Here is a 19,461-nt window from a genome sequence, read left to right on the forward strand (position 1 = left end):
ACTGCCACGGGGCCTTATATAGGGCCCACAGCCGCGAGCGCGCCCTCTCTAGACTACGCTGCTATAGTAATTTGCGCCACAAAGCCTCCTTCTTAGCATGAACGTCCTCGTTCATAACAGCTAAAGACCTGATATTCAAAAGCAAATTACTCAAAACTTTCTTATCAAAACTTTTAATCTAAACAACGAAAAGGTCCATAACGTCAACACGTCGGCGCCTCTTTATACATGCGCCTCATAAAGGAAACATAGTTAACTTTATAAAACTCTGAGAAAACTTGATAGAAAACTTTATAAACTTTTAAGAAACTTTAAGAAAACTTATATAAAGGTTTTAGAAAACTCTGTATAAACTTAAGAAATGATGGCTTAGAGAAACGAGCCTAACTCATAGGAACCGGTACGAAACATGTTGCCTCTGTGATCTCTCGGATGCGCTGTTACTTCTTGCGGAAATCTTGGTCGAACTGGACATCGTACACCCTCTCCAACCGCTGCTCACGAACTTTCACACCCTCCTTGTACTCGAGGGTGGTCGACACCTCCTTCACTCGGGTAACCCTGCCCCTCAGTACCTCTTCCAGGGATGTCACGTGGATTGGGCGCAGATCCTCTCGGATGTGCGCAGCTGCTCCGTTGTTGGGTGCTGCCTCAGCCGCCTCATGTTGTTGCAACTCTTCCGCCTCCTCTTCACTGCTATCCACGTGGTCCTGCTGGGCCATAAGGAGCATCCCCCGAGGCTTACCACCAAGTGGCTTACGCACTGGGGCTGGCACATCTTCTTCTAGCAAGGACAAAGAGGCCGGTGACAAAGACAGTCCTCCACTCGCCTCCGGTCCTGAAATCGAGAGATCCAGGGGGCCTCCTTGAGTGATTGTACTCTGCTTAGCGGACTTCCGCTTGGCTGGCGGTTCCTCCTGTGCCTCTGGCTCACTTTGAGTCGGTCGCTTCTCTCCCCGTGGTTGTTCGTCGACGTCGTCTTCCTGATGGAGTATACGTAGCGCCTCTGCCCATGTCTCAGCATATCCAAGATCCTTCACCTTCCGTCCCTCTGTTCTCTTCACCACCATCCGTCTGGTCTCCTTTACCGCTTTTTCTCCCTCTTCCGAACGTCGCCTCTGCGCCCGCTCTCTCTCAGTCTCCAAGGGGAGAAGATCCACCTCATGGATGTGGGCCTCGTGATTCTGACGGTAGTGTCTTCGCAAGTTATCCTTCCTCGTACTCTTGAAGGGACACCGTACGCACCAAGCGAAGATCTGAGACGGGCCATGACCCACCTGTCTATGTCGGGCCAGGCTGGTCCTGTGCTGAAACGTCAGTGAGCACTCTTCACATGTGAACTTTTTCTTTTCCTGCTCCTTCATTGTGTTCAGTCGTCGTCACCTAATAAGTAAACAATAAAAACAAATTGATAAGTTACTGAATTTGTACAGAATTATATACTGCCTAACGGAAACGGAGAGGTAGCCTCCTTTCCCTCCGTGGGTTTCTTCGATTCTGGCTTACAGGATCATTCTCCGTGTCCTGCATAGTCTCTGTAATTCCGTCTCCGTCAATGCTCCCTATGTCAAGTACTGGGTCAGTTTGTTTGTCCTCCTCTACACCCCTGTCAGGAATCGTTTCCTCGTCACTCCTCTGGTGATGCCTCCCTGCAGGCGATCGCTCCTGATCCACACGAGGCGGAGTTTCAGTGACTTGTCTCGGAGGTTCTGTTTGCCAAGACTCCATAGGAGTGCCTTTGTAAGGCTTCAGTCTATCGAAATGAACCACGAGCATCTTTCCTCTGGGTTTGTCTTGTACCCTGTAGTTAACGTCCGACAGCTTCCTTATGATGAGGTACGGCCCTTCCCATCTTGAAACTAACTTTTGGGAGGCCCCTTTCTTCCTTGCATGGTTATACAACCAGACGAAGTCACCTTCCTCATAACCTGCACCCTCAACTCGTCTGTCGTACGACAACTTTTGGCGTCTAGCACAAGTCTTGGTTTGTTCTCTGGCTCGCTCGTGGGCCTTTTGCATCCTCCTGCGCAACTCCTCCCCATAGTCTGTCTTTGGTTCCATAGCCTCGTCATCAGGAGGAGGCGCTTCTATAGTAAGGTCCACCGGCAGCATAACCTCCCTGCCCAACATGAGCATGTTCGGAGTCTCGCCTGTTGATTCTTGTGGTACCGATCTGTATGCGAATGTAGCAAAGGGGAGTTGCTGGTCCCAGTCTCTCTGGTTACGATGGGGGTCTAGCATCATCGCCACCGTATCGATAAGTGTCTTGTTATACCGCTCCACTAATCCATCTGACTTGGGGTTGTAGGCAACCGTGCGAGTTTTCTGAATGCCTAGTATCTGACACATCTCGGCGAAGACGTCCGCCTCGAAGTTGCGACCCTGATCTGAGTGCAATTCCTTTGGTACGCCATATCGGCAAACGAAGTTCTCTACAAATGCCTTGGCTACCGTCTCGGCTGTACTGTCGGGGAGGGCGTAAGCCTCCATCCACTTGGTGAAGTAGTCGGCTATAACAAGCACCCATTTGTTGCCTCTCTCCGTCGCCGGCATTGGGCCGACGAGATCCAACGCCACCCTTTCCATCGGAGCGCCGATTCGGTACTGTCTGAGTGGTGCACGCCTTTTCCGAGCAGGCGACTTTCGTTTAGCACAGATATTGCATTTCCTGCACCAGGCTCTCACGTCCGCCGCCATTCCAGACCAGTAATATCTCAACCTCAACTTTGCTAGTGTGCGACTGATTCCAAAGTGTCCTCCGGTCTTCCCTCCATGCAACTCATCCATCTTCGCCTCTCGAAGGCCGACTGGGAGGACTATCTTCCACTTTACCTCCCTACCGTCGTTCGATTCCCATCGCCGACATAACACTGACTGTCTCATCTCTAGCTGGTCCCATTGCGACCAATAAACTTTGACCGCAGTTGCACGGGAGGACATGCTCTTCCAATCTGGCCTCTGACCTGACTCCTCTTTCCCAAGTACTACCCAGGCAATGGAGGGGTCTTCCAGCTGACCCTCCCGCAATTCGTCTGTGGTAACGTTTGGCTCGGCCACAACCACTCTCACATCCGCCGGCGTAGGTGCCTCTACAGTATCGTCGTCCACTCGTCCACACTGCTTGCACGGTCGACGTGACAGGCCGTCTGCATTTCCATGTTTCTTCCCAGGGCGATGCACTATTTCATAGTTGTACTGCCCAAGCACCTCAAGCCATCGAGCGATTTGCCCCTCTGGGTTCTTAAAAGTGACTAACCACTTTAATGCCGCATGGTCTGTTCGTACAGTTATCTCTTGTCCGTATAGGTACTGCTTGAAGTGTTTAAGATAGACAATAATTGCAAGGAGCTCTCTGCGCGTCACGCAATAATTCCTCTCGGGCTTGGAGAGTGTACGGCTCGCGTAGGCAATAACGCGCTCCTCTCCATTTTGCACTTGCGACAAAACAGCTCCGATGCCGACTCCGCTAGCATCTGTATCCAATATGAACTTGCCCTCAGGTTCTGGGTATGCCAGTATTGGCGCCTCTTGCAGGTGAGTCTTCAAGGTTTGGAACGCCTCCTGGCATTCGTCACTCCAGTGGAAGACACGTGCTTTCTCAGTTAGCCTATGGAGCGGGCGAGCCACATCAGCAAAACCTCTGATGAATCTTCTATAATACGAGGCCAACCCAAGAAAACTCCTCAGTCCTCGGACGTCAGTCGGAGTTGGCCAAGATCTTATCGCCTCCAGCTTGTCTGGATCGGTAGATACTCCCTCCGGGGACACCACATGTCCCAGATACTTAACCTGCTGTCGGAAGAGGTGGCATTTCCCTGGCTTTAATTTAAGTCCAGCCCCACGTAACCTCTGCAGAACCTCCCTCAAACGGTTGATTTCCTCCATGATGGTTCGTCCATACACAATAACATCGTCTAAATAGACGAGCAAGGTTTCCCACTGGAGGCCACGCATTATCCTCTCCATGAGCCTCTCGAATGTGGCGGGGGCATTGCACAGACCGAAGGGCATAACCCTCCAGCTGTACAATCCCCCGCGCACAACAAAGGCAGACTTCTTCTGAGCCTCTTCATCAAGTTCGACTTGCCAATAGCCGGAGGCAAGATCTAGGGTTGAAAACCATCTTGCCCCCGCTAGTGCGTCAAGGGTGTCATCGATTCGTGGGACGGGGTAAGCGTCCTTGATCGTCCTTTCATTGAGCCCTCTGTAATCCACACAAAACCTCTGCGTTCCGTCCTTTTTCCGAACGAGAACTACATTGGACGCCCACGGGCTGTCGGACGGCTCTATAATCCCCCGTTTTAACAAGTCATCCACTTGCTTGTCGATCTCCTTTTGCTTACACAGGGGTTGTCGCCTCGGTCTTTCCCTAACAGGTCTGGCACTTCCGGTGTCTATGGTGTGTTTCACCCTGTCAGTCCTCCCTAGGTCGTGGTCTCCTCTGGAAAATACATCCGAGAACTCCGACAGCAACCCAGCAACGGCGTAATGATAGTGCGTATCTAGCCCTTCAACGCTTCGCTTCCAGAGGTCCTGAAGGTGTCCGGGGACATGTACATCTTCGGATCCTTTTTCCATAGCCTCCTGTCGCACCTCATCGACATCCTCTTCATCCACTGGGGTGAGGCAGGCGGCAGTAACCCCACAGCGCAAAATGCACTTCTGCCTCCCTGGGTTCAATACCCGCACCGGTAGTGTACCTCCATCCATGTTCACCAGTGACCTCGCAACTATAAGGCCCTTATCCGCTACCACGCCGCCTCCTTCGACTGGCTCTATCACACCAACATGAAACGAATCAAGTGACTTATCCATCCTCCCTGGTATAATGGTTTCATGTCCCGGCGGTATGACAGTAGTTCTGGCTACCACAATCCTCGCGCATAACGCTGTTCCCCATCGGCCTGTACACTGGATGTGTTCTCCATGCAACACGAGCTCCAAGGCCTTAAAGTCCAACATTCCTCCCGTTGGTATGAGAAAGTCCATTCCCAGAATTCCTTGTGCCTTAACCTTTGCAAAAACTGCACGTACTGGAAAAACGGTTCTTCCTACCTGAACCTCAATTTGTGCCACACCCAAAGTTTCTATCGGTGTCCCATCCGCCTGAAACACTTTTAAGCCATCTGTCTCTAGCCTCGGCCGCCTCTCAGCTGGAATTCTGTAATACACCTCGGCTGAAATAACTGTATCAGTGGTTCCGGTATCCACAAGGAGCGGAATGTCAAGGGAACGAATTTTCCCCTTAACATAAAGTCCTTTCTTGGGAGAAATTGTTGGCACAAGTACCTTCCGTTCAACTTCCGGGATATTACTACTTGAGTTTGGTTTTAGATTGAGGGTTGACCCTGCTGTGGTTTCAGCCCTTCCTCGGGTCCTAGGAGAGGCTGATTGCCGTTTCCCTGAGGCTTAGTTTTATTTCTCTTTTCCGGACAATCTCGTAAAAAGTGTCCATACCCTTGACAATGATAGCACCGGTCCCCTGGGGTTGCACGTCGCCTCTGGTGAAAACGGTATACCCTGGTGTCACGCCTCTTCTTTGTTTGACCCGCCTCGTCCAAAGTTTGGTCCGTCTGTTGTTCTGCGCCATGCTGAACGACATCCTCCACGGCGTCCTCCAGCACCCTACATTTTCCAGTGCCGAATTTTGGCCCATTCCTTTGAGCCTCAATCTTCTCGAAGTTTTCAGTTGCTAAGGCTGCCCGTATCGCCTCATCAAGTGTGGAAGGATTGGCCCGGAATACCCCCTCTCGAATAGACTGACTAGCTATCGCATCAGAGAAGTGTCCTCTTGCGAGGCGGTCCCTTGCGGTTTCCGTAAACTCCGGGTACGAAAATGATGCCAATTCACGTACCGCCTGGCCGAGCTCCTGTATGGTTTCCTTCGGCTTCTGCCTCCTATTCCTTAACTCCAGCAGGAAATTTTCTGCGCGCTCTCCAGGTCCAAAACGCCCATCCAAAAGCTTGAGAAGTTCTCTGTATGAATGTCTCTTCTTCTCTCCGTCTCTATGGTGAAGAAGTATCTTTAGTGCCGGACCCTGGAGGCTCGCCGACAGAAACACCGCCGCCTCTTCGTCATCCCATCTATTGGCTATTTTACATGACTCAAAGTGTTCCTTGTAGTCTATCCACGGTTGTTTACCTCCGAAGCGGTCCGGGACAATCCTTGGGCGACCCGAGCTCTTAGTCAGCCTCTCTTGTAACTGCTTCTCACCGATTATTCTTTTATCTCGTTTGAGAGGCCATGGTGTCTCCTTGTTAGAGGCTCCTGCGCCTCCTATTTCAAGAGCTGGCTCCTCACTTTTCTCTAGTTCATTTATGACCTCCACTGGCTTCAGTAACTCCACGATTGCCTGCACAGGTGGCGTTGTGTCTCCTCTAATGCCAGTTGATTGTGCCTGTGGCATCCAAGACTTATTCTTCTTCATGATACTCCTTGGAGGCGTCCAGTTACCTCCAGTAGCCTCCTGCCCTATGTCCTGCACCTGGGAAATTGAGGCAAGTCCAGTGTGTACACCTGAATCCAGCGAAGTCCCCTGACCTATTATGCTCTTCCAAGCATCCTCTAGTCGAGATATCCTACTCATTAGTTTCTCTATTGTAGCCTCCTGGCGTGAACTCTCCTCCATTGAACGCTGGAGCTCATCTTCCCTTCCCTGGAGGTCCACTCGGAGACTGTCAACCTCCTCCTGAAGTTCCTTAGCAGTCTGGTCTGTCATAATTAGTTTGTGTCTTCGTCTTACTTAAATTAAGTCTGATCTATTTGAGGCGTCCTATCTATTGATAATTGTCCTCGCCTCCCCAAGGATGAGAACGTGGGCAAATGGCAGCTAGGCGTATAATCCCACTTCTGACACCATTTGTGGCGGGAATATCTGTGACCCGATCCGTAGTCCCTTTACCCAGACAACCTAGCTTAGGATCAATACCCCAGCAGCCGGGAATGCAGGCCCGTTTGGATGGAAATATACCGCCCTATACGCGTAGCAGCACTCACGGCACGCCCCTCAACCTCAAAGATGGACAAGGACAGACAATTAAGTACACAACAGTCAATGACCTCAATTACTGATTGATTTATTTACATAGAATCATGTCATATGATGGACCTCTCGTTAAATTATAATGTTAGCCTCTAATAAGTGATTGTCTCTGAGCCTCTCAATTATCTCTGTAGGGGTAGCCTCGCATTAGCCGCTACGGTAAGGCAGTGCTGGGCAGCACGGCAATGCCTGGCTGGGGATAGCCTCTGAATCCCGGGTAAGAACCGTACGCCTCCAGCGTTCCTGTGCGCCTCCACTCTCCCGCCCTCGACCGTTTCCAGTCGCAATCCTTCCTCGAGGCGGCGGGTAGATGAGCGCGCCCTTCCGGCTCCGTCACGTTACAATCGGCAGATCGCTGTATGTCGCTCCGCCTCCAGTAGCCTCCGCGGACTCCGTGCCTCCTTATGCCAGCCCGACTTCACCGCACCACCCAGCACACGCCCGTCAGCGCGCGCGAGCTAATTTGCCTACCGTCTCTTCCCCGCAGATGATCTCGGCGTACGCTCGGTCTACTGAGCTGTGTCTACCTGAGCTGAGTCTACATGTACGTCTCGCAACTGCCACGGGGCCTTATATAGGGCCCACAGCCGCGAGCGCGCCCTCTCTAGACTACGCTGCTATAGTAATTTGCGCCACAATATGTTGCTGTGTTGCTAGCTAATGTGTTTTCAATAAGGGAATTAATATGTGCTTGGCCAGTTTTAAACAAGTCTGTTTAAGACTGGTTTGGGGATGGACGATGATAATGACCCAAGCCGAATATTCAGTTAACTACCGTTGTTAAGCTTCATATTCCCCTTGCTGGTTTTGAACGAAGTCAGAAAATCGACCATCATAATTTAGCAAATTTTTGATAAAAACCTAGAGCCTGCAAATTTTCTGTGTTCGGTGAGATAACACGATAAACTTTTGACTCCACAAACATTTTCAATTGCTTTTCCTTTTCTCGTTCAGTTTTTGAAATAGGGTACAAAGTTTCACTTGATATCTGATGTTTGAACACGACATGTTAACCAATTCAGGTAGTGCACGATGGCTGTATGAACAGTAAACAAACTGTGTAATTCCAAAGTCTGTGTTGCTTTCATCATACAACTGGTTGACTGTTGTCTTATATTTTACATGGTGCTGCAACGTGTGTGCGTGCAGATCATATATTTCGTCATCTGTTACATCATAGTCTTTCCCATTTTGAATTTTTTGGGGGGGACAGTTTCTTATAAAAAGGCCATGAAGGAATTACATTTCATCAGAAACTTCCAATCTGTGATATGCAAGTCACCACTTTGCTGGGTTTGTATGATTAAGACATTACATTAAAGTTGACATTATATATCTAGATTTTTATTCAATTTCGTTACAGAGGGTTGTTAGATTTGTGTTCTGATCATGAAGACCTGCAAAATGAACATGCAAAATAGTAAAATGTGATTTTTTTTTTTTATGAATGTGTTTTATCATCGTACTTCTGTCCCTTTTTTGGTGGGGGGGGGGTGTGTTTGTCATCAAACAGTTGAATCCAAATACCTATTAAATAACTTGTTATCAAAGTGAACAAACACTTGAAAAGATTCAACCTCTGAAACACTGGACATTTTGTTCAAGGGCGCTAGTCAGAAGCCACAAACTCATTTATGCCATGTTGCCAGAGACCACACAAAGTCACAATGCAAACCACATTAACGACATTGAAAAGCTGTAAAATGGTTGTTGGATATTTAATTATAATGGGACTATGGTTCTTAGTAATTGTATATGACATATTTTCTCTCTCTGACATGGTAATTTCACATGCCATATTTCAGCCGTGTTAGTCCAAGACCTGCGTCCTTTGTAAGCAAGCAGCGCCAACATGGATACAACTAAAGCATCACCGTTTGACTGGTACTGCAGTGCCAATGCCACAGAGAATCTTGCCAGTTTCACCTTTGACCTGAACCACACGCTGTACAATGCCTGCTTTGTGGACCTCGTCTACACCTTACCACACCTCATCTTCATCTTGCTGGGCATCCTGGTGCTCTTTGTTCTAAGATGCTGCACCAGCATCCGCAAGGAGCAACACCCTTACCTCGTCCAGTTCCCCGGCCACAACATCCGCTGGGTTCTCAACTTCGTCCTCCTCTCTCTAACTGTATGTGAGCTTGGAGAGGGCATCCTAACAGACATTGACGTCTACCAAGACACGTCCACCATCCCCCGCCTCTATGTCCCCGCCCTCCTCTCCCTAACCGCAGCCCTGTTAACAATGATCTACTACAACCAGATGGAGTTGTGGAGCAGACCGCACATGTCTTGGGTGCTGCTTGCCTACTGGTTAACAGCACTCGGAGTGGAGATCATCCGGTTTCTCAATCTAAACCACGACGAAGATGTTGACTATTTAATCCTCCGATATGATCTTACTTTTACTGCCATGGTCATGTACTTCCTCTATCTGATGCTGGAAGTTTGGGTTATCATATCAAAGGTGAGCAGCTAACAAGTTTCAAAGTCTTAGGGCTCTACTGTGCATGTGTTCCTAGGCAAGAGACTTTGTCACAACAATTAGTTGTTTCTGCAAATAAACAGGGGTGTAAAAAAAGAGTAATAGGCCCTGTGAGGGTAGAGATGGTAATAGTGTTTGAAGCTGTTTGTGCAGAAGTGGTAATACGAATGTATACTGCCCAGGAAGCACAGATGGTCTAAGGAATGTTTTATGGTCATGATGAGTAGATGTAATAATGTAAAACTGCCTCAATTCTTGTTAAAAACGCTAAATACCTGCTTGATACAAAGAATTAGGAAAATAGTCAGAGGACAGAAGACTGGACCTTCGGGTCTAGCAAAAAACAAACATCATGTCTCTCTTAATGTACTAGCTCCTATATTGTGGCTTGTCTTTTGGTACAAGATCTGCAAGTGTTGCTGTGAGGAGGAGGAGTTTCCCGAAGACCTGAAGAAGGAGGACATGTACTATCTGCAAGGCTACACCAGCCTGCTGTCCTCGGCGTTCTACTGGTGGCTCAACTGGATCTTCAAGAAAGGTTTCAAGCAAGCTTTGGAGATATCTGACCTGGGCAGTCTGTCTGAGGTCCACACCACGCAGTATCAGAGGGACGTCTTCACTAGGGCACTCAAGAAAGAACAGGTACACATTCTAGCTGCTTACCAGATTGATGTGAAGTAAATAACATTTCTTGCATTTTTGCTTATGGATTCTGCACAGAAGTTACAAAAGGGAGAGTTTGATCAAGAGACACTTTATATGCATTGCTGACAGCGCCAGAGGCTCAGATAATAATGGTCCGTGAGAGTAAGATAAGAGTAAAATTCTTTTAGCATGGAGGAATTCTCAAGTTTGTGGAGGGGCGGAGCCCCACCCGTAGGTTACGCCTGTTGATATTGCTGCCCGACAATTTTCACTTCAGAATTGTTACTCGAGCTAAATCATGGGGTAAACAAGGACCAATCTCATTCTTCTGATCACTTTTAATTTTTTTCCCAGGCCCGAGCCAAAGCCAACGAGACATCCATCAGTCTGTATCGTGTCTACGCCCGAGCCTTTGGCTTCCGTATCATGATTGGTGGCTTCGTCAAGTTTGCCGGTGACGCAGCCACCTTCGTACCACCCCTCGCACTCGCAGGAGCCATCAGATACGTCACCACTCTCTACTATCAGCAGGGGGAGGGTAATCTCATCGATCAGGTGAAATCAAAAGAGTTGGGTAGAAAATGGTTTTTGGAATAACAAGTGAACAGTGGTCTATGTTTATCTTTAGTTTCAGAAGCATTTGTAGTAAATACTAGTATCCTGCTTGAGGGAACAATGGTGTACCATGGAATATTCTTAAACCATTAGATTCTGAAATTTGATTTGTCTAGCTCATGTCATGTGACTTATTCTAGATGCGTCCACTTTGAGTGTTAGTATGAAGTTGATTTCATCTTATGAATAAGATCTTTAATTAAGACTGAATGAAGTCTCTGTATGAATTTCAGACAAAGTACGTCTCAGTGACAGATTTCTTGAGTAACGGCTTTGTGTTGATCATCATCATGTTCTGGTCCAACATCATCAAGCTGTTATCCCAGCAGGGCCACTATCACATCGTCATCACTGAGTCTGCTCACATCAAGGCATCGCTACAGGTAAAGTACAAAAATGCTAAGCGGGAAAGTGGAGTCCTAAGTAATAGCGGCAAAATCCTGGTCAGCAAATAATCTGCTGATTAAAGGCCACTATCACATTGCCATCACTGAGTGTGCTTATATCAAGGCCGTGCCTCAGGTATGGGCTCCGTGCGCAAACAAAAGAGGGCACTTTTTAACGACTTTTGAGAGCCCTGTGAATATGACACACAGCGTACTGTGCTGTACTGGTTCGCGTGAAAAGTGCGCACGACCCCCTAAATGTGCCAAAAGCTATTAGCCACAGCGTCTTCACTTGAGCATGATCAGGCGTTGTTTCGGCATGTGAATGCATTCAAATTTAACTTGCGATGGTCTCCCAGACTTATCCCTGCCTCCTATAACTTCTTTCGAAATACGCAACAGATGGACCGGGAAACAGTCTAGGTCTTCCCAAACTCTCCTTTTCTGACCGTTGAAGGGGTACTTTTGCATGGAACCCATAGTACAAGTGGATTCCAAAACTGCTCAGCAAGATTAACCTGTTCAGCAGGAAAGTTCAGCTTTGCAAAATTATCCGCTGAGTATAGCTCAGTTCTGTATTGATTGTGTGCAGTCAGTGACAACTTTTTGCCAAACAAAACTATCCAGTAGAAATAAGCAGATTTTGTGATCACCTCAAACGGCAAATATCATGGATTTGCTGCATGGGCACAAAGAAATAAGGGAATAAATATGTGCTTGGCCGGTTTTAAACAAGTACAGTAAACTCTGGCCAAGTCATCGTACAATACTCACCGAACTCAAGTAGGTCCCAAAAGTCACGATGGTCTCATGTAGTCTCTGGTAGGCCATTCATGTAAGTCGGCAGATGTCGGCAATCACGTGAGTCGTCACAAACTTGCAGGTCCGAAGAGTGCCGACTTGGCCGAAATTTACTGTACTTTTAAAACCGCCTAAGGGCCTGGTCATTCTGCTTGGGCCATTATCCATGACCATGCCTCTAGTCGGTTCTAAACGTACTTGTTAAATACCGGTCAAGGACATAATCTTCCTACATGGAAATTGGCACATGCGCGGCACATACTGCATGATGACGTGCAGAACATAGGAATTGTGTTTAAAAATCAGGCGGTGTTTTATCAACAAATCCACGTTCGGGGCTCTTGACCAATATGAATGGGTAAATTGTCTCGAGTATTTATCAATATTTGTTAAAAGATGTAAAAACTGTTGACTGCACAATGAATTCCGCTTGGCAGTGTTCTCAAAGAATTTCAACTTTTCTAAAGATGCACTGCAGTATTACCAGGATGTAGTCTGCCAATGACAGTACATGTTAATCCTGAATTGCTTGTTAATTGCACCAGATTGATTGCTTTCCTATACAGGTTTCCATGCCTCACTTGTTCTGACTTGCAAACTTGAGATACAGCAAAAATCAATGCATTGGTGACCCATGCTCACATAACATGCTGTCTTTTCCATAACCACAGGCGGCAATATACGACAAATCGCTACGTCTCTCCAGTTACACGATGACAGGGGGCGATATGACCATGGGCAAGATCACCAATCATATGTCGGTCGACACTTCCAATGTTATGAACTCGACGCAATGGGTCCACTTTGTCTGGTCCGTACCATTTGTGGTATGTTCCGTAAGAATTGTTTTTCTTGCAGAAAGATAAAATATCTTTTGCTCTGTCACAATTAACAGAAAAAAGTCCCTAAGACTCATTTTGTGGAATCAGTCAAAATTGTTGTGATTTGAAAAGATGTAATATTGTCAAACTGTTGTACAGAGATTCATAAATATTTTTCAATTTGGCAGTTTCCTGTATAATTCCTTAGTAATTCCTGAATGCCTGGGGAATATCATTGAAGAATGTTGCATATATCGCCAACCTTTTGTTTTATCTTTTTCGCTGTCAGATCATCGGCTACATAGTGATTCTTTACTTTGAGTTAGGATCCGCTGCCCTGATTGGCTGTCTAGTCTTCTTTGTTACCGTACCGATCCAGGTTGTCATAGCGAGGAAGACTACCAAATATCAGAAAACTATTATGGTAGGTCTCTAACAAGCAGCTCTTGTGTTTGAACATGTCCATTGAAAACAATTTTTTGCCCTTCTCTTTTCACCTTGACAGATTTTGAGAAACTCACAATAAGTCCATATGTGAATTGCTAGTGTAAGGCTGCAGTGTCCAAATTACGTGGCTACGGCTGGACGTACACAGGTCTATGGCAAGTGGCTGCAATGGCTTCCATAGGCGCGTGTGTAATTTCCAGCCGCAGCCAATTAAGTCATTCAGATGTGGCCTTTGGCTGGCAGTAACGCAGGGCCTAATAGTGCCTTTTTAATGCACCTAATAATTGAAGACATGAATTTATGCTAGTCCCAAAATATGCAGGGGACCAGTCATTACCAATAAACATCCCATAGCATTTTGGCTGGTAACCTGGTTTTTGGGGGCTATAAGCCAAAAAAGAAAAAGATTGAGTACTTAACATCGCCATGGAATTGAGCCCACTAACGTCAAGTTTTGCGGGTCAAGTTTAAGGTCCAAATTTGGGATGTCGTTTTACTTTGGTGATAAAGTAAAACTGGCAACCAGACTGAATTGGAGATGGTGTCCCAGGAATGAGAATTCTCTCTGAAAGTGACAAATTAAAGATCCTCACCTCTAGGTGACTAGGTTGGGGGGGGGGGAGAGGTTGCAAAATTTTGGAAATTTTACCAGCCAAAGAAAGGGAAAAAACCTTTCCATTTCTTATAGATGATCGAGTCATCAATATATATAGTTAGGGGTGAATCTTGTGTAAAGGTTAATTTCTCCTCTTGCTACCTCAGGAAAAATCTGACGAGCGTCTGAAGCGAACCAATGAGTTGCTGCAAGGAATTAAGCTAATCAAGCTGTATGGGTGGGAAGACATGTTCTATACCTCCATCAGCAAAGTACGAGCCTTGGAGATCCTGACCATTATGAAGGCGATGGGCTGGAGAATTCTGCTCAGTAAGCTTGAGAAATATTCATGACTTATTACGCGAAGAAGTTTGAGCCATTTTACGAGTAAGAACTATTGTTAACGGTATTCTGTATGAGTCACTCCAACTCATACAGTTGACTGTAGTAAGAGTAGTCAAGCCGAATATTCTAGGGACCAGTCTACCGTAGTCGGTCCCATCACTGGTTACAATAGCCACGTGCATCATAATTTTTGCATAGCAGGGAGCCAGCTAGCCCCAAATGTGGCCAGTTTACTGGACTGCCTCCGTAAACATAGGCCACACAGCCACCATCTTTGAACCTACTCGGCAAAATTTTCAAAGTGATTTCCACATTGCGACTTCAGACCCAGTTCATTCATGCTTTAAAAATACACTCACCCTCTTAATAACAAAATTTGAACCTGCTGCCAGTGTCCGTTGCCCAGCTGCTGCGTAATTTACGATATTTTCTGGAGCCTTCTTGGCAACTTGTCGGTCCAACTGAACAATGCCCTCGCGCAATATGCAGGGATCGTTCACCTGTCAATCACACATGCACGAGGCAGGCCCGGTGGTAGTCTGGTTCCCAGACCAAAAGATTCTGACTATTCCTGATGAGGCCGTGTCCGAAACGGGCTTCAGAGCTACGGCTAGATCTATTGTCAGCGCGTTCTCACGTATTTTCAATGGGCGTGGACCTAGACCTAGCTCTAGACAGTTGATTCAGATGCAGCCTTATTTAGACGTGAGCGTCGGGAATAATTGTCAGGCCTGGGAACCGGACTACCACCGGGCCTGCGGCGTGCCTTGTGCATGTGTGATTTGACAGGTGAACGATCCCTTGCATATTGCGCGAGGGCATTGTTCAGATGGACCGACAAGTTGCCAAGAAGGCTCCAGAAAATATCGTAAATTACGCAGCAGCTGGGCAACTGACACTGGCAGCAGGTTCAAATTTTGTTATTAAGAGGGTGAGTGTATTTTTAAAGCATAAATGAACTGGGTCTGAAGTCGCAATGTGGAAATCACTTTGAAAATTTTGCCGAGTAGGTTCAAAGATGGCGGCTGTGTGGCCTATGTTTACGGAGGCAGTCCAGTAAACTGGCCACATTTGGGGCTAGGAGCCAGCAGCCCTTATGCAGGCATTATGCTGACCAGACATGTTTGCATATTGATACGAATGGGATATAAATGACGTCACAAATCAACTACAAGTATATTAAAAGTAAGCTTTTCATACGATGGATTTTTTTTTGCGTTGGGGTGATGTAAGTCAATATAAGATTTTTGCCATTCACTCAACCACCGAGCTTGTGATATCCCACCGGAGTGATTTTGTAGCCAATTTTCACTCGGGAGGTAGCACACTAAGTATACAGTGCGTCGATGATAGGGCAAAACCTAATATTAAACTGAGCTTGCTCCGTGTGTACGGCTAGAAGGAATGATATTGTCCTTTCAAACATCATGTATCACTTTGTTACTTATTTAGGGACTTGACTTTGTGAATAATCCAGTTTAGTGTCAACAAAACTACCTCGACAAACTCATACGCTGTTGTCTCATGTCTGTCTGTCTGTCATGGTGTCTTTTTGTCATGGTGTCTTTCTGTCTGATGTCTGTCTGTGTATCACATTTTTTGTAAAAGGCCTAAAGAGCATGCCTAAGCACAAAGTGCAGTGGTTAATGGAGAGGCTTGCAAGGTGATGTATGCACATCCTTAAATAGTATGCTCCGATTGCACTGTCCTCTGAAGTCATGGATTTGTTTGTTTTGTTTGGCAAATTTGTTTCTTTTAGACTTTGAATAGTTATTAGAACATTATCTCTATAAAAACACTCCAAAATGTGTCGCTATTAGGCAAAACGTAACATTCATGATGAAAAATATGGCAAAATACCCTTTAACCGTCGATCATACAAATTTGTACGATATGAATTTCGCATTATGCATTTTGAAACCTCAGTTACTCAAACATACGTCAATTAAGGGCACACTGATTATTTGTAAGACACACAGCTAGCGGGTGGCACGCAAAATGCGATATCCCGCTTGTTTATGTTAATGACAATGTTAATATTACATTTCATAAAAAAATAAATATTATTAAATTTTTTTTTGTTATTATTTTGATTGGATATTTTTATATCTTATTATCATTCCTTGCATTGTTCTTTAAACAGTAGTTTCATTTTCTTGTTTTGCCGATACAGGGGCTGTAAATAATGCTAGCCCTCTGATAGTTACACTTGTGGTGAGTGTCTGGTATTTTTTTTAATGGACTTATATTATGGAAATTCCTTTGAAAGTAATTCTTCAGAAACCCAGGTGAACTAATTTTCTGAAGCTGACAGCACACAAAATGTTTGCTTAACAAAAACGGGTCACCGGCCAAACTGTCATGCATTGTGTATATCTGGTAAGTGCGCGGTTGCCAGCTGAATCATTCTAAGCCTATTCACTGAGCAAATTCCCCAAGCAACATTTTTGGTTTGATTTTGGTCTGGTTCCGACCCACTCGTTTCACTATTCTACATCCTTTGACAGTCCTATGGCCTGTACACCAAACTGTCGGGCAAGCCCTTGACGTCGGACGTTGCGTTTGCTGCCCTCGCTGTCTTCAACCAAATGGCGCTACCGCTCACCATCATGCCTAACGTCCTTGTCGTGCACATCAATGCCATGGTCAGCACCAAGCGCCTGAGGGCGTTCTTCGAGGCACTGGAGATTGAGAAATTGGAATCGGATGAGGAGGGTACGGAGATGGAAGTTGGCCGAGGACTCATCAATGAAGGGGTGAGGAATAAATGTCTTCAGAAACTGCTCCACTTTTACCCAATGCTTATAGTTGCTCTTTGTGACAAATTTCTATTGATTTGATGGTTTATTGTTTTTATATCTTAAAGTAATGTACAGTATCAGCTGATTTGAAATCGTCAGATTGAGAATGAAAATCAAACTCAATGTTAAGGAAATTTCATGGTAAAATTTGCAGAAATTACATATGTTCGACTTTTGCAGAATTGCAGCATGAATACTTGCCATTTATGTCACCAATTCACATTCGTGTTTTCTTGTTTGATGCATGCCGGTATGATGTATCACAGGTACAACAGGTGTTTCAACCCCTAACAGTCCTGAATCCTCCAATTTTAATATGATTTTGCGCACCCCTAGGGAGTCAGTTGTGTAACCCTCAGGTAAAGCCTTTGTCTCTTGTACTGATTTCCGTCATCAACAAGCAAGGGCGGATCCAGGGGGGGGCCAAAGGGGGCCATGGCCCCCCCCCCCCCAAAAAACGAAACCAATTTTTTTTTTTTTTAATGTGACATCGCAATAAAGGCAGGCAATGAGTAAACCACCATCTTTTCCTCAAAAAAATTGGTTAAAGTGGTCAGAAATTGCCTCAGATCGCACCACAGAGCATCTAGAATCCCAAAAAATTTCGGGGCCCTCACGGGCCCCGAACCCCACGCCGTAATTTTTTAGACCCACTTTTTTGGGGGGGGGGGGGACCAAAATTTTTTTTGGCCCCCCCAAAATTGTGTTCTGGATCTGCCCTTGTCAACAAGTAGTGTTGTAGTCGAGTACATCCAGCGGCCTAGCTGTGGGGGGGGGGGGGGGGATGCTCCTATGGAAAATTGTTGAAACCTCCAGTCACCCCCCCCCCCCGCCCCCCCCCCCTCCGGAAATTTGGCAGTCGGAGAATATAGCACAGTCCTATACATTACCAAGATTAGCAGGATGAACATAAAGTGCCTATTCCCCCCAACAAACTGTATGTTTGCAGTTGGCTTTTCATTTTAATGTTCCATGGAAAGCGAATAGTGCCACCTACTGTCTGACTTTGACCGTGTTTTACGTTTTGAATAGCACCCCTTAGGAAAATGGTGTCCATCCCATCCCCCCCCCCCCCGATTTCCCCCTCCTCCCCCCCCCCCCCCCCCCCCCCCCCCACACCTTTTAATTGTACAGAGGCTGGCTGTTGTGTGGGGAAAAATACCGGTCTGCCTTTCAGCATGGATGAAATTGGGCACGCCCTCCGCTGTAACCTTCAGGCCTCGCTCTTGCCCCCTAGGATGAGAACCCTGGCTACGTACGCCGCTGAGTAATCTCGCAACTTTCCTACATATTACAAGGGATGGAGAGTAACAAAGGAATGTTCTTTTCCCAGTTCATTCGAATAGTTTGTGACTTAACTAGGGACTAGATGACTTGTGATAGACTTGTGATGACTTAGTGATGACTCAAACACAACATTGTCTTCATCATGTGTCAATGTTGCAATGTTCTCTCATTATGTTATTTTCTGGTGCAGGTTGCCTTGCGTCAGCCCAAACGACAGAGAGCAGAGGACAGACAGCGATTGCTGACATCATCTGAGGAAGAGGACAGGATGTATGACGACGTCATCCACGCCATTTCCCCATCTCCTGTACATCCCACTTTACCAGATAATATTGCAGTAAGGGTAAGAAGAACACGAACGAAAATATGTCCAACAAGAATATGACATATTTTAAAAAATTTAAAAAACACACTAATTTTGCCAAAAAGATTGAGTCCAACCTGTGGCTGCATTGGCAAGCTTCAGCTGTTTAGTAAGTCCTTAAAGGAATATACAACAGTTGCAAACATCCAAAAATAGAACTACCAAGTTTTTACGAAATACCTTACTAGGATGTTGGTAAATGACAGTCTAAAGCATCCTGTAAAATTATGGCACCTGGTGTGAAGTAATTTTCAAGAAAATGGTATTTTTGTATAAATTTCCAACGGTGGTCGGCCGACCACCGTTGGAAAAACCTAACTATTTTTCAACTTCTCCTCCAAATTCACCATTTTCTTCAGTTCAAATTTTGTTTGCTATTGGTTACATGTTTATGAACGGGTGCAGGCCAGGTAGACTGGTTCCCTTACCTTACAATTTTCCGGCATCTATAAATTGATCCATTTTATCTTTAGTGGAGTCAGGGAACCAGACTACTCCACCATTTGTGTTTTTCTTGGTTTTTCAGCATTTTCGAACACAAAACTTCAAACATGTCAGTGTAACAATATTTGATCTATTATAGTAACCCCTCAAATAGTTCATTTCTGAAAAATTACAGCAAAAGCCAATGATGTACATTCCCTTTAATAGCTGAAAAGAGAGGAACATGATGGACACTAAGTATGATTGCCACACGGCATACCCAGTGTAGGGTAAAATCTCACTCAAAAGACGTCATTGATTTTTGCACAAAACACGAAATTGGTGCAACATCGGTAGGATCCAGCTAGTGCAGTAACCTTGCATACTCTTTGTGGACCTG

At 46.0% G+C, this 19,461-nt stretch overlaps 1 protein-coding gene across 2 annotated transcripts in view; it reads left to right on the forward strand.

The window, feature by feature from the left end:
- Positions 1-8,876: 8,876 nt before the first annotated feature.
- The window catches only part of LOC119737374 (ATP-binding cassette sub-family C member 8-like), a 37,586-nt gene continuing 27,001 nt past the window's right edge, over positions 8,877-19,461 (forward strand). Inside the window, exons 1-10 of one of the 2 annotated variants that reach the window (XM_038211685.1) lie at positions 8,877-9,513; positions 9,937-10,173; positions 10,531-10,731; positions 11,025-11,174; positions 12,650-12,805; positions 13,089-13,223; positions 14,009-14,171; positions 16,360-16,400; positions 16,694-16,942; positions 18,465-18,617. In XM_038211685.1, the coding sequence (XP_038067613.1) occupies positions 8,896-9,513; positions 9,937-10,173; positions 10,531-10,731; positions 11,025-11,174; positions 12,650-12,805; positions 13,089-13,223; positions 14,009-14,171; positions 16,360-16,400; positions 16,694-16,942; positions 18,465-18,617 (2,103 nt within the window). In that variant the 5' untranslated portion in view covers positions 8,877-8,895. Of the gene's footprint in view, positions 9,514-9,936; positions 10,174-10,530; positions 10,746-11,024; positions 11,175-12,649; positions 12,806-13,088; positions 13,224-14,008; positions 14,172-16,359; positions 16,401-16,693; positions 16,943-18,464; positions 18,618-19,461 lie in introns of those variants that run through there. The other variant, XM_038211686.1, reaches the window with a different exon arrangement.

This window comes from Patiria miniata, unplaced genomic scaffold, assembly GCF_015706575.1.
Source record: "Patiria miniata isolate m_02_andy unplaced genomic scaffold, ASM1570657v1 HiC_scaffold_3, whole genome shotgun sequence".
Taxonomy (NCBI): domain Eukaryota; kingdom Metazoa; phylum Echinodermata; class Asteroidea; order Valvatida; family Asterinidae; genus Patiria; species Patiria miniata.